Genomic DNA, 25,640 nt, shown 5'->3' with positions numbered 1-25,640 from the left:
CACTAAGAAAGGAGATGATATAACAGTAACCATCAGAAGGTATCTGTCTCCTGCACTAAGAAAGGAGATGATATAAACAGTAACCATCAGAAGGTATCTGTCTCCTCACTAAGAAAGGAGATGATATAAACAGTAACCATCAGAAGGTATCTGTCTCCTGCACTAAGAAAGGAGATGAATAAACAGTAACCATCAGAAGGTATCTGTCTCCTGCACTAAGAAAGGAGATGATATAAACAGTAACCATCAGAAGGTATCTGTCTCCTGCACTAAGAAAGGAGATGATATAAACAGTAACCATCAGAAGGTATCTGTCTCCTGCACTAGAAAGGAGATGATATAAACAGTACCATCAGAAGGTATCTGTCTCCCTGCACTAAGAAAGAGATGATATAAACAGTAACCATCAGAAGGTATCTGTCTCCTGCACTAAGAAAGGAGATGATATAAACAGTACCATCAGAAGGTATCTGTCTCCTGCACTAAGAAAGGAGATGATATAAACAGTAACCATCAGAAGGTATCTGTCTCCTGCACTAAGAAAGGAGATGATATAAACAGTAACCATCAGAAGGTATCTGTCTCCTGCACTAAGAAAGGAGATGATATAAACAGTAACCATCAGAAGGTATCTGTCTCCTGTACTAAGAAAGGAGATGATATAAACAGTAACCATTCAGAAGGTATCTGTCTCCTGCACTAAGAAAGGAGATGATATAAACAGTAACCATCAGAAGGTATCTCTCTCCTGCACTAAGAAAGGAGATGATATAAACAGTAACCATCAGAAGGTATCTGTCTCCTGTACTAAGAAAGGAGATGATATAAAAACAGCTTTTATTTTGTAGTGCTACCAAGGGACAAAACTAACACAGTGAACCGGTACTCTATACCCTGAGGCGCTGTCACACCCACAGTCACAGTCACACCAACAGGAAACAGTCACAGCCCAAGTCACAGTCACAGCCCCAGTCACAGTCACAGCCCCAGTCACAGCCCCAGTCACAGCCCCAGTCACAGCCCCAGTCACAGCCCCAGTCACAGCCCCAGTCACAGTCACAGCCCAGTCACAGTCACAGCCCAGTCACAGTCACAGCCCAGTCACAGCCCAAGTCACAGCCCCAGTCACAGCCCCAGTCACAGTCACAGCCCAAGTCACAGCCCCAGTCACAGCCCCAGTCACACCCACAGTCACAGCCTCAGTCACAGCCCCAGTCACTGCCCAAGTCACAGCCCCAGTCACAGCCCCAGTCACAGCCCAAGTCACAGCCCCAGTCACAGCCCCAGTCACAGCCCCAGTCACAGCCCCAGTCACATCCACAGTCACAGCCCCAGTCACAGTCACAGCCCAAGTCACAGCCCCAGCGACAGTCACAGTCACACCCACAGTCACAGCCCAAGTCACAGCCCCAGTCACAGCCCCAGTCACAGCCCCAGTCACAGCCCCAGTCACAGCCCAGCCCCAGTCACAGCCCCAGTCACAGCCCCAGCCACAGTCACAGCCCAAGTCACAGCCCCAGCCACAGTCACAGCCCCAGTCACAGTCACAGCCCCAGCCAGAGTCACAGCCCCAGTCACAGTCACAGCCCCAGCGACAGTCACACCCACAGTCACAGCCCCAACTACAGTCACACCCAGAGTCACAGTCACACCCACAGTCACACCCACAGTCACAGCCCCAACCACAGTCACACCCACAGTCACAGTCACAGACCCAGTCACAGCCCAAGTCACAGCCCCAGTCACAGCCCCAGTCACAGCCCCAGTCACAGTCACAGCCCCAGTCACAGCCCAAGTCACAGCCCCAGCCACAGTCACAGCCCAAGTCACAGCCCCAGCCACAGTCACAGCCCCAGTCACAGTCACAGCCCCAGCCAGAGTCACATCCACAGTCACAGCCCCAGCGACAGTCACACCCACAGTCACAGCCCCAACTACAGTCACACCCACAGTCACAGTCACACCCACAGTCACACCCACAGTCACAGCCCCAACCACAGTCACACCCACAGTCACAGTCACAGACCCAGTCACAGCCCAAGTCACAGCCCCAGTCACAGCCCCAGTCACAGCCCAAGTCACAGCCCCAGCCACAGTCACAGCCCCAGTCACACCCAGTCACAGCCCCAACCACAGTCACACCCACAGTCACAGCCCCAGTCACAGCCCAAGTCACAGCCCCAGTCACAGCCCCAGTCACAGTCACAGCCCCAGTCACAGCCCCAGCCACAGCCCCAGTCACAGCCCCAGGGCCCCAGGGCTCACATCACTCTGTCATCTCTGTCATCTCTGTCCTCATAACATCACTCTGTCCTCTAACATCACTCTGTCCTCTAACATCACTCTGTCCTCATAACATCACTCTGTCCTCTCTGTCCTCTAACATCACTCTGTCCTCTCACATCACTCTGTCCTCTAACATCACTCTGTCCTCTAACATCACTCTGTCCTCTCTGTCCTCTCACATCACTCTGACCTCTAACATCACTCTGTCCTCTCTGTCCTCTAACATCACGCTGTCCTCTCTGTCCTCTAACATCACTCTATCCTCTAACATCACTCTGTCCTCTCTGTCCTCTAACATCACTCTGTCCTCTAACATCACTCTGTCCTCTCTGTCCTCTAACATCACTCTGTCCTCTCTGTCCTCTAACATCACTCTGTCCTCTCTGTCCTCTAACATCACTCTGTCCTCTAACATCACTCTGTCCTCTAACATCACTCTGTCCACTAACATCACTCTGTCCTCTAACATCACTCTGTCCTCTAACATCACTCTGTCCTCTAACATCACTCTGTCCACTAACATCACTCTGTCCTCTAACATCACTCTGTCCTCTAACATCACTCTGTCCTCTCTGTCCTCTAACATCACTCTGTCCTCTAACATCACTCTGTCCTCTCTGTCCTCTAACATCACTCTGTCCTCTCTGTCCTCATAACATCACTCTGTCCTCTAACATCACTCTGTCCTCTCTGTCCTCTAACATCACTCTGTCCTCTCTGTCCTCTAACATCACTCTGTCCTCTCTGTCCTCATAACATCACTCTGTCCTCTCTGTCCTCTAACATCACTCTGTCCTCTCTGTCCTCTAACATCACTCTGTCCTCTCTGTCCTCATAACATCACTCTGTCCTCTAACATCACTCTGACCTCTCTGTCCTCTAACATCACTCTGTCCTCTAACATCACTCTGTCCTCTAACATCACTCTGTCCTCTCTGTCCTCTAACATCACTCTGTCCTCTCTGACCTCTAACATCACTCTGTCCTCTCTGTCCTCTAACATCACTCTGTCCTCTAACATCACGCTGTCCTCTCTGTCCTCTAACATCACTCTGTCCTCTAACATCACTCTGTCCTCTCTGACCTCTAACATCACTCTGTCCTCTAACATCACTCTGCCCTCTAACATCACTCTGTCCTCTAACATCACTCTGTCCTCTAACATCACTCTGTCCTCTCTGTCCTCTAACATCACTCTGTCCTCTAACATCACTCTGTCCTCTCTGTCCTCTAACATCACTCTGTCCTCTAACATCACTCTGTCCTCTCTGACCTCTAACATCACTCTGTCCTCTAACATCACTCTGTCCTCTAACATCACTCTGTCCTATCTGTCCTCTAACATCACTCTGTCCTCTCTGACCTCTAACATCACTCTGTCCTCTCTGTCCTCTAACATCACTCTGTCCTCTAACATCACTCTGTCCTCTAACATCACTCTGTCCTCTCTGTCCTCTAACATCACTCTGTCCTCTCTGACCTCTAACATCACTCTTACCTCTAACATCACTCTGTCCTCTAACATCACTCTGTCCTCTAACATCACTCTGTCCTCTCTGACCTCTAACATCACTCTGTCCTCTCTGACCTCTAACATCACTCTGTCCTCTAACATCACTCTGTCATCTCTGACCTCTAACATCACCCTGTCCTCTAACATCACTCTGCCCTCTAACATCACTCTGTCCTCTAACATCACTCTGTCCTCTAACATCACTCTGTCCTCTAACATCACTCTGTCATCTCTGACCTCTAACATCACTCTGTCCTCTAACATCACTCTGTCCTCTCTGTCCTCTAACATCACTCTGACCTCTCTGTCCTCTAACATCACTCTGTCCTCTAACATCACTCTGTCCTCTCTGTCCTCTAACATCACTCTGTCCTCTCTGACCTCTAACATCACTCTGTCCTCTCTGACCTCTAACATCACTCTGCCCTCTAACATCACTCTGTCCTCTCTGTCCTCTAACATCACTCTGTCCTCTAACATCACTCTGTCCTCTCTGTCCTCTAACATCACTCTGTCCTCTAACATCACTCTGTCCTCTAACATCACGCTGTCCTCTCTGTCCTCTAACATCACTCTGACCTCTCTGTCCTCTAACATCACTCTGTCCTCTAACATCACTCTGACCTCTAACATCACTCTGTCCTCTCTGACCTCTAACATCACTCTGCCCTCTAACATCACTCTGTCCTCTCTGTCCTCTAACATCACTCTGTCCTCTAACATCACTCTGTCCTCTCTGTCCTCTAACATCACTCTGTCCTCTAACATCACTCTGTCATCTCTGTCCTCTAACATCACTCTGTCCTCTAACATCACTCTGTCCTCTAACATCACTCTGTCCTCTGTCCTTTAACATCACTCTGTCCCTCTCTGTCCTCTAACATCACTCTGTCCTCTAACATCACTCTGTCCTCTCTGTCCTCTAACATCACTCTGTCCTCTAACATCACTCTGTCCTCTAACATCACTCTGTCCTCTCTGTCCTCTAACATCACTCTGTCCTCTCTGTCCTCATAACATCACTCTGTCCTCTAACATCACTCTGTCCTCTCTGTCCTCTAACATCACTCTGTCCTCTCTGTCCTCTAACATCACTCTGTCCTCTCTGTCCACTAACATCACTCTGTCCTCTAACATCACTCTGTCCTCTCTGTCCTCTAACATCACTCTGTCCTCTAACATCACTCTGTCCTCTAACATCACTCTGTCCACTAACATCCCTCTGACCTCTAACATCACTCTGTCCTCTCTGACCTCTAACATCACTCTGTCCACTAACATCACTCTGTCCTCTCTGTCCTCTAACATCACTCTGTCCTCTCACATCACTCTGTCCTCTCTGACCTCTAACATCACTCTGTCCACTAACATCACTCTGTCCTCTCTGTCCTCTAACATCACTCTGTCCTCTAACATCACTCTGTCCTCTCACATCACTCTGTCCTCTCTGTCCTCATAACATCACTCTGTCCTCTAACATCACTCTGTCCTCTAACATCACTCTGTCCTCTAACATCACTCTGTCCTCTCTGTCCTCTAACATCACTCTGTCCTCTAACATCACTCTGTCCTCTCTGTCCTCTAACATCACTCTGACATCTAACATCACTCTGTCCTCTAACATCACTCTGTCCTCTAACATCACTCTGTCCTCTAACATCACTCTGTCCTCTCTGACCTCTAACATCACTCTGTCCTCTAACATCACTCTGTCCTCTAACATCACTCTGTCCACTAACATCACTCTGTCCTCTAACATCACTCTGTCCTCTAACATCACTCTGTCCTCTCTGTCCTCTAACATCACTCTGTCCTCTAACATCACTCTGTCCTCTCTGTCCTCTAACATCACTCTGTCCTCTAACATCACTCTGCCCTCTAACATCACTCTGTCCTCTAACATCACGCTGACCTCTAACATCACTCTGTCCTCTCTGACCTCTAACATCACTCTGTCCTCTAACATCACTCTGTCCTCTAACATCACTCTGTCCTCTCTGTCCTCTAACATCACTCTGTCCTCTCTGACCTCTAACATCACTCTGTCCTCTCTGTCCTCTAACATCACCTCTGTCCTCTAACATCACTCTGTCCTCTAACATCACTCTGTCCTCTCTGTCCTCTAACATCACTCTGTCCTCTAACATCACTCTGTCCTCTCTGACCTCTAACATCACTCTTACCTCTAACATCACTCTGTCCTCTAACATCACTCTGTCCTCTCTGTCCTCTAACATCACTCTGTCCTCTCTGTCCTCTAACATCACTCTGTCCTCTCTGTCCTCTAACATCACTCTGACCTCTAACATCACTCTGTCCTCTCTGTCCTCTAACATCACTCTGTCCTCTAACATCACTCTGTCCCTCTCTGTCCTCTAACATCACTCTGTCCTCTAACATCACTCTGTCCTCTAACATCACTCTGTCCTCTAACATCACTCTGTCCTCTAACATCACTCTGTCCTCTCTGTCCTCTAACATCACTCTGTCCTCTCTGACCTCTAACATCACTCTGTCCTCTAACATCACTCTGTCCTCTAACATCACTCTGTCCTCTAACATCACTCTGTCCTCTCTGTCCTCTAACATCACTCTGTCCTCTCTGTCCTCATAACATCACTCTGTCCTCTAACATCACTCTGTCCTCTCTGTCCTCTAACATCACTCTGTCCTCTCTGTCCTCTAACATCACTCTGTCCTCTCTGTCCACTAACATCACTCTGTCCTCTAACATCACTCTGTCCTCTCTGTCCTCTAACATCACTCTGTCCTCTAACATCACTCTGTCCTCTAACATCACTCTGTCCACTAACATCCCTCTGACCTCTAACATCACTCTGTCCTCTCTGACCTCTAACATCACTCTGTCCACTAACATCACTCTGTCCTCTCTGTCCTCTAACATCACTCTGTCCTCTCACATCACTCTGTCCTCTCTGACCTCTAACATCACTCTGTCCACTAACATCACTCTGTCCTCTCTGTCCTCTAACATCACTCTGTCCTCTAACATCACTCTGTCCTCTCACATCACTCTGTCCTCTCTGTCCTCATAACATCACTCTGTCCTCTAACATCACCTCTGTCCTCTAACATCACTCTGTCCTCTAACATCACTCTGTCCTCTCTGTCCTCTAACATCACTCTGTCCTCTAACATCACTCTGTCCTCTCTGTCCTCTAACATCACTCTGACATCTAACATCACTCTGTCCTCTAACATCACTCTGTCCTCTAACATCACTCTGTCCTCTAACATCACTCTGTCCTCTCTGACCTCTACATCACTCTGTCCCTCTAGACATCACTCTGTCCTCTAACATCACTCTGTCCACTAACATCACTCTGTCCTCTAACATCACTCTGTCCTCTAACATCACTCTGTCCTCTCTGTCCTCTAACATCACTCTGTCCTCTAACATCACTCTGTCCTCTCTGTCCTCTAACATCACTCTGTCCTCTAACATCACTCTGCCCTCTAACATCACTCTGTCCTCTAACATCACGCTGACCTCTAACATCACTCTGTCCTCTCTGACCTCTAACATCACTCTGTCCTCTAACATCACTCTGTCCTCTAACATCACTCTGTCCTCTCTGTCCTCTAACATCACTCTGTCCTCTCTGACCTCTAACATCACTCTGTCCTCTCTGTCCTCTAACATCACTCTGTCCTCTAACATCACTCTGTCCTCTAACATCACTCTGTCCTCTCTGTCCTCTAACATCACTCTGTCCTCTAACATCACTCTGTCCTCTCTGACCTCTAACATCACTCTTACCTCTAACATCACTAACATCACTCTGTCCTCTCTGTCCTCTAACATCACTCTGTCCTCTCTGTCCTCTAACATCACTCTGTCCTCCTGTCCTCTAACATCACTCTGACCTACTAACATCACTCTGTCCTCTCTGTCCTCTAACATCACTCTGTCCTCTAACATCACTCTGTCCTCTCTGTCCTCTAACATCACTCTGTCCTCTAACATCACTCTGTCCTCTAACATACCTCTGTCCTCTACATCACTCTGTCCTCTAACATCACTCTGTCCTCTCTGTCCTCTAACATCACTCTGTCCTCTCTGACCTCTAACATCACTCTGTCCTCTAACATCACTCTGTCCTCTAACATCACTCTGTCCTCTCTGTCCTCTAACATCACTCTGTCCTCTAACATCACTCTGTCCTCTCTGACATCACTCTTACCTCTAACATCACTCTGTCCTCTAACATCACTCTGTCCTCTAACATCACTCTGTCCTCTCTGACCTCTAACATCACTCTGTCCTCTAACATCACTCTGTCATCTCTGACCTCTAACATCACTCTGTCCTCTCTGTCCTCTAACATCACTCTGTCCTCTCTGTCCTCTAACATCACTCTGACCTCTCTGTCCTCTAACATCACTCTGTCCTCTAACATCACTCTGACCTCTAACATCACTCTGTCCTCTCTGACCTCTAACATCACTCTGCCCTCTAACATCACTCTGTCCTCTCTGTCCTCTAACATCACTCTGTCCTCTAACATCACTCTGTCCTCTCTGTCCTCTAACATCACTCTGTCCTCTAACATCACTCTGTCCTCTAACATCACGCTGTCCTCTCTGTCCTCTAACATCACTCTGACCTCTCTGTCCCTCTAACATCACTCTGACCTCTCTGTCCTCTAACATCACTCTGTCCTCTAACATCACTCTGACCTCTAACATCACTCTGTCCTCTCCTGACCTCTAACATCACTCTGCCCTCTAACATCACTCTGTCCTCTCTGTCCTCTAACATCACTCTGTCCTCTAACATCACTCTGTCATCTCTGTCCTCTAACATCACTCTGTCCTCTAACATCACTCTGTCCTCTCTGTCCTCTAACATCACTCTGTCCTCTAACATCACTCTGTCCTCTCTATCCTTTAACATCACTCTGTCCTCTCTGTCCTCTAACATCACTCTGTCCTCTAACATCACTCTGTCCTCTCTGTCCTCTAACATCACTCTGTCCTCTAACATCACTCTGTCCTCTAACATCACTCTGTCCTCTCTGTCCTCTAACATCACTCTGTCCTCTCTGTCCTCATAACATCACTCTGTCCTCTAACATCACTCTGTCCTCTCTGTCCTCTAACATCACTCTGTCCTCTCTGTCCTCTAACATCACTCTGTCCTCTCTGTCCACTAACATCACTCTGTCCTCTAACATCACTCTGTCCTCTAACATCACTCTGTCCTCTAACATCACTCTGTCCTCTAACATCACTCTGTCCTCTAACATCACTCTGTCCACTAACATCCCTCTGACCTCTAACATCACTCTGTCCTCTCTGACCTCTAACATCACTCTGTCCACTAACATCACTCTGTCCTCTCTGTCCTCTAACATCACTCTGTCCTCTAACATCACTCTGTCCTCTCACATCACTCTGTCCTCTCACATCACTCTGTCCTCTCTGACCTCTAACATCACTCTGTCCACTAACATCACTCTGTCCTCTCTGTCCTCTAACATCACTCTGTCCTCTAACATCACTCTGTCCTCTCACATCACTCTGTCCTCTCTGTCCTCATAACATCACTCTGTCCTCTAACATCACTCTGTCCTCTAACATCACTCTGTCCTCTAACATCACTGTGTCCTCTCTGTCCTCTAACATCACTCTGTCCTCTAACATCACTCTGGTCCTCTCTGTCCTCTAACATCACTCTGACCTCTAACATCACTCGGTGTCCTCTAACATCACTCTGTCCTCTAACATCACTCTGTCCTCTAACATCACTCTGTCCTCTCTGACCTCTAACATCACTCTGTCCTCTAACATCACTCTGTCCTCTAACATCACTCTGTCCTCTAACATCACTCTGTCCTCTAACATCACTCTGTCCTCTAACATCACTCTGTCCTCTCTGACCTCTAACATCACTCTGTCCTCTAACATCACTCTGTCCTCTAACATCACTCTGTCCACTAACATCCCTCTGACCTCTAACATCACTCTGTCCTCTCTGACCTCTAACATCACTCTGTCCACTAACATCACTCTGTCCTCTCTGTCCTCTAACATCACTCTGTCCTCTAACATCACTCTGTCCTCTCACATCACTCTGTCCTCTCACATCACTCTGTCCTCTCTGACCTCTAACATCACTCTGTCCACTAACATCACTCTGTCCTCTCTGTCCTCTAACATCACTCTGTCCTCTAACATCACTCTGTCCTCTCACATCACTCTGTCCTCCTCTGTCCTCATAACATCACTCTGTCCTCTAACATCACTCTGTCCTCTAACATCACTCTGTCCTCTAACATCACTGTGTCCTCTCTGTCCTCTAACATCACTCTGTCCTCTAACATCACTCTGTCCTCTCTGTCCTCTAACATCACTCTGACCTCTAACATCACTCTGTCCTCTAACATCACTCTGTCCTCTAACATCACTCTGTCCTCTAACATCACTCTGTCCTCTCTGACCTCTAACATCACTCTGTCCTCTAACATCACTCTGTCCTCTAACATCACTCTGTCCTCTAACATCACTCTGTCCTCTAACATCACTCTGTCCTCTAACATCACTCTGACCTCTAACATCACTCTGTCCTCTCTGACCTCTAACATCACTCTGTCCACTAACATCACTCTGTCCTCTCTGTCCTCTAACATCACTCTGTCCTCTAACATCACTCTGTCCTCTCACATCACTCTGTCCTCTCACATCACTCTGTCCTCTCTGACCTCTAACATCACTCTGTCCACTAACATCACTCTGTCCTCTCTGTCCTCTAACATCACTCTGTCCTCTAACATCACTCTGTCCTCTCACATCACTCTGTCCTCTCTGTCCTCATAACATCACTCTGTCCTCTAACATCACTCTGTCCTCTAACATCACTCTGTCCTCTAACATCACTGTGTCCTCTCTGTCCTCTAACATCACTCTGTCCTCTAACATCACTCTGTCCTCTCTGTCCTCTAACATCACTCTGACCTCTAACATCACTCTGTCCTCTAACATCACTCTGTCCTCTAACATCACTCTGTCCTCTAACATCACTCTGTCCTCTCTGTCCTCTAACATCACTCTGTCCTCTCTGTCCTCTAACATCACTCTGACCTCTAACATCACTCTGTCCTCTCTTACCTCTAACATCACTCTGTCCTCTAACATCACTCTGTCCTCTAACATCACTCTGTCCTCTCTGTCCTCTAACATCACTCTGTCCTCTAACATCACTCTGTCCTCTCTGTCCTCTCTGTCCTCTAACATCACTCTGTCCTCTCTGTCCTCTAACATCACTCTGTCCTCTCTGACCTCTAACATCACTCTCACTTCACCCTATCATCTCATGTCACTCTGTCCTCTCACGTTACTCTGTCCTCTCACGTCACTCTGTCCTCTCACGTCACTCTGTCCTCTCTGTCTTTTCACTTCACTCTGTCACTCTCTGTCCTCTTTCCATCCACAGTACAATGTCCTGCTAACGAGGTCCGCTTCGACTCCACGGGGGTGATCCTGAGTCCCGGCTACCCAGACAGTTACCACAACCTCCAGACGTGTTCCTGGCTCATCAACGTAGAGAAGGGCTACAACGTCACCCTCCACTTCCAGCTCTTCCAGACAGAGAAGGAGTTTGACATCCTGGAGATATTTGACGGTGGGACATTTATCAACGTCACTTTGAGTATCGCAGTTAATCCTCTCTCTTCACATCTCTCATCGCCGGATAATTTGCAAAAATGACCACAGATTTGATCTGTCATGTAAAGGCTTTAGATAATGAATCCCTCAGACATTAATTGTACTTTTTTAAACTCAGACCTTACTCCAAGCACCCTTCCAAGCACCCTTCCAAGCCCCCTTCCAAGCACCCTTCCAAGCCCCCTTCCAAGCACCAATCCAAGCACCCATCCAAGCACCCTTTCAAGCACCCTTCCAAGCACCCTACCAAGCCCCCTTCCAAGCAACCTTCGAAGCACCCTACCAAGCCCCCTTCCAAGCAACCTTCCAAGCACCCTTCCAAGCACCCTTCCAAGCACCCTTGTACTAATCCTAAATGCCAGATTACTTTACCTAAGTCACTTTCAACCAGGGGACGCAACTTTCACTGTGGATGGGGGGGGCATGTCCCCCCCCGTCCCGTCCCCCCCTCCCATATTCAGAAATGTGTCCCTTCCAGTTTATCATTGAATCAAAACACACTTCTAAAACCAAAGTTGCACCTCTGTTTTACAACCAATGTTCCCTCTAATTGTTTGGGGCACTGAGCCAATTTTAGGGTCTTGTGAGTAGAAACTTGAAAGTCGTGAGAATGTTGTGCAACAATTTCACATGGACATAGCTTTTGATATCTATAATATAGCCCACAGTAACCTACATGCAGTGTTCAGTGCCAGCCCACAGTAACCTACATGCAGTGTTCAGTGCCAGCCCACAGTAACCTACATGCAGTGTTCAGTGCCAGCCCACAGTAACCTACATGCGGTGTTCAGACCGTGGGCCAAATAGGTGCATGGAAATTGCATTGTATTGTGTTATATGATGCAAGAAACCACTTTAAAATATATATATATATATATTATTATCACCATACAGGGAATTAGACACTGTACCCCTCTGACTATTGGTTTATTTGCACATTCAAGCCTGTCTCAAAATACAATACTGTCCCTTTAATTTTGTTTTACCTGACTGGCTTTTCACTGACAGCAGGTAATGTAGCCGAAACGTTTTGTGTTCCGGTAAGGAAGCTGTAACTCCCCATTGTTGACCTATACATCTCTATAACTGGGCTAACAACAGACAGACATACAGACAGACAGGGTACATCTCTATAACTGGGCTAACAACAGACAGACATACAGACAGACAGGGTACATCTCTATAACTGGGCTAACAACAGACAGACATACAGACAGACAGGGTACATCTCTATAACTGGGCTAACAACAGACAGACATACAGACAGACAGGGTACATCTCTATAACTGGGCTAACAACAGACAGACATACAGACAGACAGACAGACAGGGTACATCTCTATAACTGGGCTAACAACAGACAGACATACAGACAGACAGGGTACATCTCTATAACTGGGCTAACAACAGACAGACATACAGACAGACAGACAGACAGGGTACATCTCTATAACTGGGCTAACAACAGACAGACATACAGACAGACAGACAGACAGGGTACATCTCTATAACTGGGCTAACAACAGACAGACATACAGACAGACAGACAGACAGGGTACATCTCTATAACTGGGCTAACAACAGACAGACAGACAGACAGGGTACATCTCTATAACTGGGCTAACAACAGACAGACAGACAGACAGACAGACAGACAGACAGACAGACAGGGTACATCTCTATAACTGGGCTAACGACAGACAGACAGACAGACAGACAGACAGACAGACAGACAGACAGGGTACATCTCTATAACTGGGCTAACGACAGACAGACAGACAGACAGACAGACAGACAGAGACCGACCGACCGACCGACCGACCGCTCTGCGCTCTGATCTGAAAAGCGCAGACACTCGCCCGGTGATTAAAAGACCTCTCCCCAATATCCTTCCAGTCCGTTGCTCTCTGGCTCTGCCTACAACTAAATCCCAGGCTCAATCTTGCAAAGTTAGATTTGGTTTGGTTTGTTACATTGAACATGGGCTGATATAATGCTGATTTATAAAAAATAAATAAAAAACGTTGATCTACAATATATAGTGTAAACTAGTTGGGCGAACTCAGCGAAGTTGGATCTCTGTGCCGCCTGGCTTTGCTTCTGCGCATCAGTCCTGCAGGAGGGCGCACCGCGGGGCACGCGCGACGTTTAGAGGGAACATTATTTACGAAGATTGTAAAATTGAGTCAACCCTCCTTTATTGAGGTCTGAGTCAAAGCAATATGGCTATTTGCCAGTGTAATTGACTACTTAAAGATGAATAAACCCAGCCACTGCAAGGTCGAATGGATACAACGAATCACGCTTTGAATTCCAATAGAGGAGTTAACCAGCCAACAAGTGTGGTTACACAGTACATGTAATACACTACACAGTACATGTAATACACGACACAGTACATGTAATACACTACACAGTACATGTTTTACACTACACAGTACATGTTTTACAGTACATGTTTTACAGTACATGTTTTACAGTACATACAGTACATGTTATACAGTACATGTTTTACACTACACAGTACATGTTTTACAGTACATACAGTACATGCTATACAGTACATGTTATACAGTACATGTTTTACAGTACATGTTATACAGTACATGTTTTACACTACACAGTACATGTTTTACACTACACAGTACATGTTATACAGTACATGTTTTACAGTACATGTTATACAGTACATGTTTTACACTACACAGTACATGTTTTACACTACATGTAATACAGTACATGTAATACACTACACAGTACATGTAATACACTACATGTAATACACTACATGTAATACACTACATGTAATACACTACACAGTACATGTAATACACTACACAGTACATGTAATACACTACACAGTACATGTAATACACTACACAGTACATGTAATACACTACACAGTACATGTAATACACTACACAGTACATGTAATACACTACACAGTACATGTAATACACTACACAGTACATGTAATACACTACACAGTACATGTAATACACTACACAGTACATGTAATACACTACACAGTACATGTAATACACTACACAGTACATGTAATACACTACACAGTACATGTAATACACTACACAGTACATGTAATACACTACACAGTACATGTAATGCACTACACAGTACATGTTTTACAGTACATGTTTTACACTACACAGTACATGTTATACACTACACAGTACATGTTTTACAGTACATGTTTTACAGTACATACAGTACATGTAATACACTACACAGTACATGTTTTACAGTACATACAGTACATGTAATACACTACACAGTACATGTAATACACTACACAGTATATGTAATACACTACACAGTACATGTTTTACACTACACAGTACATGTTTTACAGTACATACAGTACATGTTTTACAGTACATACAGTACATGTTTTACACTACACACTTGGAGGGAATGTTCCACCTATTAACTATCCGACCTCTGATGTCACACTGTGTGCTTTTCTGTGTTTGCGGAGCCAGAACATTCACCTGAAACAGCTTTAACATCTCTCTGTGTCTCTGTCCCAACAGGTCCTAACATCTCTCTGTGTCTCTGTCCTAACATCTCTCTGTGTCTCTGTCCCACCAGGTCCTAACATCTCTCTTTGTCTCTGTCCTAACAGGTCCTAACATCTCTCTGTGTCTATGTCCTAACAGGTCCCAACAGGTCCTAACATCTCTCTGTGTCTCTGTCCTAACAGGTCCTAACATCTCTCTGTGTCTCTGTCCTAACAGGTCCTAACGTCTCTCTGGGTCTCTGTCCTAACATCTCTGTGTGTCTGTCCCAACAGGTCCTAACGTCTCTCTGTGTCTCTGTCCTAACAGGTCCTAACATCTCTCTGTGTCTCTGTCCTAACAGGTCCTAACAGGTCCTAACATCTCTCTGTGTCTCTGTCCTAACATCTCTCTGTGTCTCTGTCCTAACAGTTCCTAACATCTCTCTGTGTCTCTGTCCCACCAGGTCCTAACAGGTCCTAACATCTCTCTTTGTCTCGGTCCTAACAGGTCCTAACATCTCTCTGTGTCGCTGTCCTAACAGGTCCTAACGTCTCTCTGTGTCTCTGTCCTAACAGGTCCTAACATCTCTCTGTGTCTCTGTCCCAACAGGTCCTAACAGGTCCTAACATCTCTCTGTGTCTCTGTCCTAACAGGTCCTAACGTCTCTCTGGGTCTCTGTCCTAACAGGTCCTAACGTCTCTCTGGGGCTCTGTCCTAACAGGTCCTAACATCTCTCTGTCTCTCTATCCTAACAGGTCCTAACATCTCTGTGTCTGTCCTAACAGGTCCTAACATCTCTCTGTGTCTCTGTCCTAACAGGTCCTAACATCTCTCTGTGTCTCTGTCCTAACAGGTCCTAACATCTACAGCCAGAGCCTGGCGTCCCTCAGCGGTGACATCACCACGCCCTTTAACCTCACGACCTCTGGTCATCAGTTGCTTCTGCGCTGGTCGTCTGACCACGGCACCAACAGGAAGGGCTTCCACGTCAGATATGTGGGTGAGTATCAAAGTATGTATCCTGTTAATAATGACTTTCCTTCACCCAGCATGTCTTCATCTACCCCGCTATACTACACAACCAATAGGAGTCATTAACGTCATGGTACAGGGCCCCTACCAGAAATAGACTGGCCATTGGGCAGTTCTGGCCAATTTTGTAAAAAAAAAGATATATATATTTCACCTTTATTTAACCAGGTGGGCAAGTTGAGAACAAGTTCTCATTTACAATTGCGACCTGGCCAAGATAAAGCAAAGCAGTTCGACAGATACAACGACACAGAGTTACACATGGAGTAAAACAAACATACAGTCAATAATACAGTATAAACAAGTCTATATACAATGTGAGCAAATGAGGTGAGAAGGGAGGTAAAGGCAAAAAGGCCATGATGGCAAAGTAAATACAATATAGCAAGTAAAACACTGGAATGGTCGATTGGCAGTGGAAGAATGTGCAAAGTAGAAATAAAAATAATGGGGTGCAAAGGAGCAAAATAAATAAATAAATACAGTAGGGAAAGAGGTAGTTGTTTGGGCTAAATTATAGGTGGGCTATGTACATGTGCAGTAATCTGTGAGCTGCTCTGACAGTTGGTGCTTAAAGCTAGTGAGGGAGATATGTGTCTCCAGTTTCAGAGATTTTTGTAGTTCGTTCCAGTCATTGGCAGCAGAGAACTGGAAGGAGAGGCGGCCAAAGGATGAATTGGTTTTGGGGGTGACCAGAGAGATATACCTGCTGGAGCGCGTGCTACAGGTAGGAGATGCTATGGTGACCAGCGAGCTGAGATGAGGCGGGACTTTACCTAGCAGGGTCTTGTAGATGACATGGAGCCAGTGGGTTTGGCGACGAGTATGAAGCGAGGGCCAGCCAACGAGAGCGTACAGGTCGCAATGGTGGGTAATATATGGGGCTTTGGTGACAAAACGGATTGCACTGTGATAGACTGCATCCAATTTGTTGAGTAGGGTATTGGAGGCTATTTTGTAAATGACATCGCCGAAGTTGAGGATTGGTAGGATGGTCAGTTTTACAAGGGTATGTTTGGCAGCATGAGTGAAGGATGCTTTGTTGCGAAATAGGAAGCCAATTCTAGATTTAACTTTGGATTGGATATGATTGATGTGGGTCTGGAAGGAGAGTTTACAGTCCAACCAGACACCTAGGTATTTGTAGTTATCCACGTATTCTAAGTCAGAGCCGTCCAGAGTAGTGTTGTTGGACAGGCGGGCAGGTGCAGGCAGCGATCGGTTGAAGAGCAAGCATTTAGTTTTACTTGTCCGTCCCTGATCCCCATCCATCCCTGATCCCCGTCCATCCCTAGGCCCCATCCATCCCTAGGCCCCGTCCATCCCTAGGGCCCGTCCATCCCTAGGCCCTGTCCATCCCTGATCCCAGTCCATCCCTAGGCCCCGTCTATCCCTGACACCAATCCTCTCTGGGCCCCGTATATCCCTGATCCCAGTCCTCTCTGGGCCCCGTCCATCCCTGATCCCAGTCCTCTCTGGGCCCCGTCCATCCCTGATCCCAGTCCATCCCTCCTAGGCCCCGTCCATCCCTAGGCCCCATCCATCCCTAGGCCCCGTCCATCCCTGATCCCAGTCCATCCCTAGGCCCCATAAATCCCTGATCCCAAACCATCCCTAGGCCCCGTCCATCCCTAGGCCCCGTCCATCCCTAGGCCACGTCCATCCCTAGGCCCCGTCCATCCCTAGGCCCCGTCCATCCCTGATCCCAGTCCATCCCTAGGCCCCGTCCATCCCTGACACCAGTCCTCTCTGGGCCCTGTCCATCCCTGATCCCAGTCTACTCTGGGCCCCGTCCATCCCTGATCCCAGTCCATCCCTCCTAGGCCCCGTCCATCCCTAGGCCCTGTCCATCCCTAGGCCACGTCCATTCTGGGCCCAGTCCATCCCTGATCCCAGTCCATCCCTCCTAGGCCCCGTCCATCCCTAGGCCCCGTCCATCCCTGATCCCAGTCCATCCCTCCTAGGCCCCGTCCATCCCTAGGCCACGTCCATCCCTAGGCCCCGTCCATCCCTGATCCCAGTCCATCCCTAGGCCCCGTCTATCCCTAGGCCCCGTCCATCCCTGATCCCAATCCATCCCTAGGCCCCGTCCATCCCTAGGCCCCGACCATCCCTGATCCCAGTCCATCCCTAGTCCCCGTCCATCCCTAGGCCCCGTCCATCCCTAGGCCCCGTCCATCCCTAGGCCCCGTCCATCTCTTTGCCCAGTCCATCCCTGATCCCAGTCCATCCCTAGGCCCCGTCAATCCCTGATCCCAGTCCTCTCTGGGCCCTGTCCATCCCTGATCCCAGTCCTCTCTGGGACCTGTCCATCCCTGATCCCAGTCCATCCCTAGGCCCCGTCCGTCCCTGATCCCAGTCCGTCCCTAGGCCCCGTCCATACGTGGGCCCCGTCCATACGTGGGCCCCATTACCAAAAACAAACGGGCCTGTAGGATTCCCTACTAATTCCTTACAGAACAGGAATTTGTCTAGCCATCAGCATCATCACTGTGTTGTGATGAAAACACTGGCCACTGTGTTGTGATGAAAACACTGGCCACTGTGTTGTGATGAAAACACTGGCCACTGTGTTGTGATGAAAACACTGGCCACTGTGTTGTGATGAAAACACTGGCCACTGTGTTGTACTGAAAACACTGGCCACTTTAAATACTGAAAACACTGGCCACTTTAAATACTGAAAACACTGGCCACTTTAAATACTGAAAACACTGGCCACTTTAAATACTGAAAACACTGGCCACTTTAAATACTGAAAACACTGGCCACTTTAAATACTGAAAACACTGGCCACTTTAAATACTGGAAACACTGGCCACTTTAAATACTGAAACACTGGCCACTTTAAATACTGAAACACTGGCCACTTTAAATACTGAAACACTGGCCACTTTAAATACTGAAACACTGGCCACTTTAAATACTGAAACACTGGCCACTTTAAATACTGAAACACTGGCCACTTTAAATACTGAAACACTGGCCACTTTAAATACTGAAACACTGGCCACTTTAAATACTGAAACACTGGCCACTTTAAATACTGAAACACTGGCCACTTTAAATACTGAAACACTGGCCACTTTAAATACTGAAACACTGGCCACTTTAAATACTGAAACACTGGCCACTTTAAATACTGAAACACTGGCCACTTTAAATACTGAAACACTGGCCACTTTAAATACTGAAACACTGGCCACTTTAAATACTGAAACACTGGCCACTTTAAATACTGAAACACTGGCCACTTTAAATACTGAAACACTGGCCACTTTAAATACTGAAACACTGGCCACTTTAAATACTGAAACACTGGCCACTTTAAATACTGAAACACTGGCCACTTTAAATACTGAAACACTGGCCACTTTAAATACTGAAACACTGGCCACTTTAAATACTGAAACACTGGCCACTTTAAATACTGAAACACTGGCCACTTTAAATACTGAAACACTGGCCACTTTAAATACTGAAACACTGGCCACTTAAATACTGAAACACTGGCCACTTTAAATACTGAAACACTGGCCACTTTAAATACTGAAACACTGGCCACTTTAAATACTGAAACACTGGCCACTTTAAATACTGAAACACTGGCCACTTTAAATACTGAAACACTGGCCACTTTAAATACTGAAACACTGGCCACTTTAAATACTGAAACACTGGCCACTTTAAATACTGAAACACTGGCCACTTTAAATACTGAAACACTGGCCACTTAAATACTGAAACACTGGCCACTTTAAATACTGAAACACTGGCCACTTTAAATACTGAAACACTGGCCACTTTAAATACTGAAACACTGGCCACTTTAAATACTGAAACACTGGCCACTTTAATACTGAACACTGGCCACTTTAAATACTGAAACACTGGCCAATAATGTGTATATATATGTTGCATTACTCAACTCATATGCATATTGTAAGGGATTTCTTCCATTGACGGAGAGGCGGACCAAAGCGCAGCGCATGTTTTAATAAATCACTTCACATGAACAAACTATCAAAAAACAAGAAACGTGAAAACCCAAAACAGCCCAGAGACAGGAACAATCACCCACCAACACACAGTGAAACCCTAAACAGCCCTATCTGGTGTAAACACAGAGACAGGAACAATCACCCACCAACACACAGTGAAACCCTAAACAGCCCTATCTGGTGTAAACACAGAGACAGGAACAATCACCCACCAACACACAGTGAAACCCTAAACAGCCCTATCTGGTGTAAACACAGAGACAGGAACAATCACCCACCAACACAGTGAAACCCTAAACAGCCCTATCTGGTGTAAACACAGAGACCGGAACAATCACCCACCAACACACAGTGAAACCCTAAACAGCCCTATCTGGTGTAAACACAGAGACAGGAACAATCACCCACCAACACACAGTGAAACCCTAAACAGCCCAGAGACAGGAACAATCACCCACCAACACACAGTGAAACCCTAAACAACCCTATCTGGTGTAAACACAGAGACAGGAACAATCACCCACCAACACACAGTGAAACCCTAAACAGCCCTATCTGGTGTAAACACAGAGACAGGAACAATCACCCACCAACACACAGTGAAACCCTAAACAGCCCAGAGACAGGAACAATCACCCACCAACACACAGTGAAACCCTAAACAGCCCTATCTGGTGTAAACACAGAGACAGGAACAATCACCCACCAACACACAGTGACACCCTAAACAGCCCTGAGACAGGAACAATCACCCACCAACACACAGTGAAACCCTAAACAGCCCAGAGACAGGAACAATCACCCACCAACACAGTGAAACCCTAAACAGCCCTATCTGGTGTAAACACAGAGACAGGAACAATCACCCACCAACACACAGTGAAACCCTAAACAGCCCAGAGACAGGAACAATCACCCACCAACACACAGTGAAACCCTAAACAGCCCTATCTGGTGCAAACACAGAGACAGGAACAATCACCCACCAACACAGTGAAACCCTAAACAGCCCTATCTGGTGTTAACACAGAGACAGGAACAATCACCCACCAACACACAGTGAAACCCTAAACAGCCCTATCTGGTGCAAACACAGAGACAGGAACAATCACCCACCAACCTAATACAGCCTATCTGGTGTAAACACAGAGACAGGAACAATCACCCACCAACACACAGTGAAACCCTAAACAGCCCTATCTGGTGTTAACACAGAGACAGGAACAATCACCCACCAACACACAGTGAAACCCTAAACAGCCCTATCTGGTGCAACACACAGAGACAGGAACAATCACCCACCAACACAGTGAAACCCTAAACAGCCCTATCTGGTGTAAACACAGAGACAGGAACAATCACCCACCAACACACAGTGAAACCCTAAACAGCCCTATCTGGTGCAACACACAGAGACAGGAACAATCACCCACCAACACACAGTGAAACCCTAAACAGCCCTATCTGGTGGAAACACAGAGACAGGAACAATCACCCACCAACACACAGTGAAACCCTAAACAGTCCTATCTGGTTCAAACACAGAGACAGGAACAATCACCCACCAACACACAGTGACACCCAGGCTACCTAAGTATGATTCTCAATCAGAGACAACTAATGACACCTGCCTCTGATTGAGAACCATACTAGGCCGAAACATAGAAATACCCAAATCATAGAAAAACAAACATAGACTGCCCACCCCAACTCACGCCCTGACCATACTAAATAATGACAAATAATAATAATAATGTTCTATTCTACTGTATCTTAGTCTATGCCGATCTGGCATTGCTAATCCAAATATTTAGATATTCTTAATTCCCTTCCTTTTCTTTAGATTTGTGTGTATTGTTTGTGTTGTGAAATTGTTAGATATTATTTGTTCGATATTACCGCATTGTTGGAGCTAGAAACACAAACATTTCGTTACGTTTAACATCTGCTAAACACGTGTAAATTGACCAATGAAATTTGATTAGATTTATTGAGAGAGAGAGAGACAGAGAGACAGAGAGACAGAGAGACAGAGAGAGAGAGAGAGAGAGAGAGAGAGAGAGAGAGAGAGAGAGAGACAGAGAGACAGAGAGACAGAGAGAGAAAGAGAGACTGTTGCAACCAATTTAAACACCACATCAGGGTTAGCTGGGACCTCGGAGACCGAGGAATAGGGTATCATGTGGAACGTAGCCTGAGATTTGCTCTAGTTGTAGACAGATGGAGTTTGTTCAGACGCATTACATTCCTTTCTGCAGGTTGCAGCCTCTGATTGGCTGCTGTGTGTTTACATGGAGTCTGTTTGGTGTTCTTGTTCGAGTGTGAAATGATGGGTAAAAACAGCCCCGTCCAAACAAATAACTGTCGCTGGTATCAGGATGCACAACATGGTTTTTTTGCGAGGAAGCAAATTGAATATGTGTGCCTATGGGCCATTGATGATTTGCGTAAACTTAAAAATAAAAACAATTGAATCTTGTGGTTCATGTTTTAAAGTGACTGCTCAGCTCAGTGGGTACAGTGTTGACATCCACCATCTTGAAGAGACCTGACTCTCCTCAGTCTACAGCAGTAATGTCCACCATGTTGTAGAGACCTGACTCTCCTCAGTCTACCTCAGTAACGTCCACCATGTTGTAGAGACCTGACTCTCCTCCTCAGTCTACAGCAGTAATGTCCACCATGTTGTAGAGACCTGATTCTCCTCAGTCTACAGCAGTAATGTCCACCATGTTGTAGAGACCTGATTCTCCTCAGTCTACAGCAGTAATGTCCACCATGTTGTAGAGACCTGACTCTCCTCAGTCTACAGCAGTAATGTCCACCATGTTGTAGAGACCTGACTCTCCTCCTCAGTCTACAGCAGTAATGTCCACCATGTTGTAGAGACCTGACTCTCCTCCTCAGTCTACAGCAGTAATGTCCACCATGTTGTAGAGACCTGATTCTCCTCAGTCTACAGCAGTAATGTCCACCATGTTGTAGAGACTTGACTCTCCTCCTTAGTCTACAGCAGTAACGTCCACCATGTTGTAGAGACCTGACTCTCCTCCTTAGTCTACAGCAGTAACGTCCACCATGTTGTAGAGACCTGACTCTCCTCAGTCTACAGCAGTAATGTCCACCATGTTGTAGAGACCTGACTCTCCTCAGTCTACAGCAGTAATGTCCACCATGTTGTAGAGACCTGACTCTCCTCAGTCTACAGCAGTAATGTCCACCATGTTGTAGAGACCTGACTCTCCTCAGTCTACAGCAGTAATGTCCACCATGTTGTAGAGACCTGACTCTCCTCCTCAGTCTACAGCAGTAATGTCCACCATGTTGTAGAGACCTGACTCTCCTCAGTCTACAGCAGTAATGTCCACCATGTTGTAGAGACCTGATTCTCTTCCTCAGTCTACAGCAGTAATGTCCACCATGTTGTAGAGACCTGACTCTCCTCCTCAGTCTACAGCAGTAATGTCCACCATGTTGTAGAGACTTGACTCTCCTCCTCAGTCTACAGCAGTATTGTCCATCATGTTGTAGAGACCTGACTCTCCTCCTCAGTCTACAGCAGCAATGTCCACCATGTTGTAGAGACCTGACTCTCCTCAGTCTACAGCAGTAATGTCCACCATGTTGTAGAAACCTGACTCTCCTCAGTCTACAGCAGTAATGTCCACCATGTTGTAGAGACCTGACTCTCCTCCTCAGTCTACAGCAGTAATGTCCACCATGTTGTAGAGACCTGACTCTCCTCAGTCTACAGCAGTAACGACCACCATGTTGTAGAGACTTGACTCTCCTCCTTAGTCTACAGCAGTAACGTCCACCATGTTGTAGAGACCTGACTCTCCTCCTTAGTCTACAGCAGTAACGTCCACCATGTTGTAGAGACCTGACTCTCCTCAGTCTACAGCAGTAATGTCCACCATGTTGTAGAGACCTGACTCTCCTCAGTCTACAGCAGTAATGTCCACCATGTTGTAGAGACCTGACTCTCCTCAGTCTACAGCAGTAATGTCCACCATGTTGTAGAGACCTGACTCTCCTCAGTCTACAGCAGTAATGTCCACCATGTTGTAGAGACCTGACTCTCCTCCTCAGTCTACAGCAGTAATGTCCACCATGTTGTAGAGACCTGACTCTCCTCAGTCTACAGCAGTAATGTCCACCATGTTGTAGAGACCTGATTCTCTTCCTCAGTCTACAGCAGTAATGTCCACCATGTTGTAGAGACCTGACTCTCCTCCTCAGTCTACAGCAGTAATGTCCACCATGTTGTAGAGACTTGACTCTCCTCCTCAGTCTACAGCAGTATTGTCCATCATGTTGTAGAGACCTGACTCTCCTCCTCAGTCTACAGCAGCAATGTCCACCATGTTGTAGAGACCTGACTCTCCTCAGTCTACAGCAGTAATGTCCACCATGTTGTAGAAACCTGACTCTCCTCAGTCTACAGCAGTAATGTCCACCATGTTGTAGAGACCTGACTCTCCTCCTCAGTCTACAGCAGTAATGTCCACCATGTTGTAGAGACCTGACTCTCCTCAGTCTACAGCAGTAACGACCACCATGTTGTAGAGACCTGACTCTCCTCAGTCTACAGCAGTAATGTCCACCATGTTGTAGAGACTTGACTCTCCTCAGTCTACAGCAGTAATGTCCACCATGTTGTAGAGACCTGTCTCTCCTCAGTCTACAGCAGTAATGTCCACCATGTTGTAGAGACCTGACTCTCCTCCTTAGTCTACAGCAGTAACGTCCACCATGTTGTAGAGACATGACTCTCCTCCTCAGTCTACAGCAGTAACGTCCACCATGTTGTAGAGACCTGACTCTCCTCAGTCTACAGCAGTAACATCCACCATGTTGTAGAGACCTGACTCTCCTCAGTCTACAGCAGTAATGTCCACCATGTTGTAGAGACCTGACTCTCCTCCTCAGTCTACAGCAGCAATGTCCACCATGTTGTAGAGACTTGACTCTCCTCCTCAGTCTACAGCAGTAATGTCCATCATGTTGTAGAGACCTGACTCTCCTCCTCAGTCTACAGCAGTAATGTCCACCATGTTGTAGAGACCTGACTCTCCTCCTCAGTCTACAGCAGTAATGTCCACCATGTTGTAGAGACCTGACTCTCCTCAGTCTACAGCAGTAATGTCCACCATGTTGTAGAGACCTGACTCTCCTCAGTCTACAGCAGTAATGTCCACCATGTTGTAGAGACCTGACTCTCCTCCTCAGTCTACAGCAGTAACGTCCACCATTTTGTAGAGACCTGACTCTCCTCCTCAGTCTACAGCAGTAATGTCCACCATGTTGTAGAGACCTGACTCTCCTCCTCAGTCTACAGCAGTAATGTCCACCATGTTGTAGAGACCTGACTCTCCTCCTCAGTCTACAGCAGTAATGTCCACCATGTTGTAGAGACCTGACTCTCCTCCTCAGTCTACAGCAGTAACGTCCACCATGTTGTAGAGACCTGACTCTCCTCCTCAGTCTACAGCAGTAACGTCCACCATGTTGTAGAGACCTGACTCTCCTCAGTCTACAGCAGTAATGTCCACCATGTTGTAGAGACCTGACTCTCCTCAGTCTACAGCAGTAATGTCCA

General features: G+C 46.8%; 1 protein-coding gene across 1 annotated transcript in view; it reads left to right on the top strand.

The window, feature by feature from the left end:
* The window catches only part of LOC116359260 (CUB and sushi domain-containing protein 3-like), a 547,528-nt gene that overhangs the window by 389,986 nt on the left and 131,902 nt on the right, over positions 1-25,640 (top strand). The window contains 2 exon segments of the mRNA XM_031811826.1: positions 11,256-11,444; positions 15,859-16,005. Of these exon segments, the coding sequence (XP_031667686.1) occupies positions 11,256-11,444; positions 15,859-16,005 (336 nt within the window).

The sequence above is a fragment of the Oncorhynchus kisutch genome, unplaced genomic scaffold (assembly GCF_002021735.2).
Source record: "Oncorhynchus kisutch isolate 150728-3 unplaced genomic scaffold, Okis_V2 Okis02a-Okis13b_hom, whole genome shotgun sequence".
NCBI lineage: Eukaryota > Metazoa > Chordata > Actinopteri > Salmoniformes > Salmonidae > Oncorhynchus > Oncorhynchus kisutch.
Note: the sequence above shows the minus strand (reverse complement) of the source record. Positions and strands in the feature narration are given on the sequence as shown.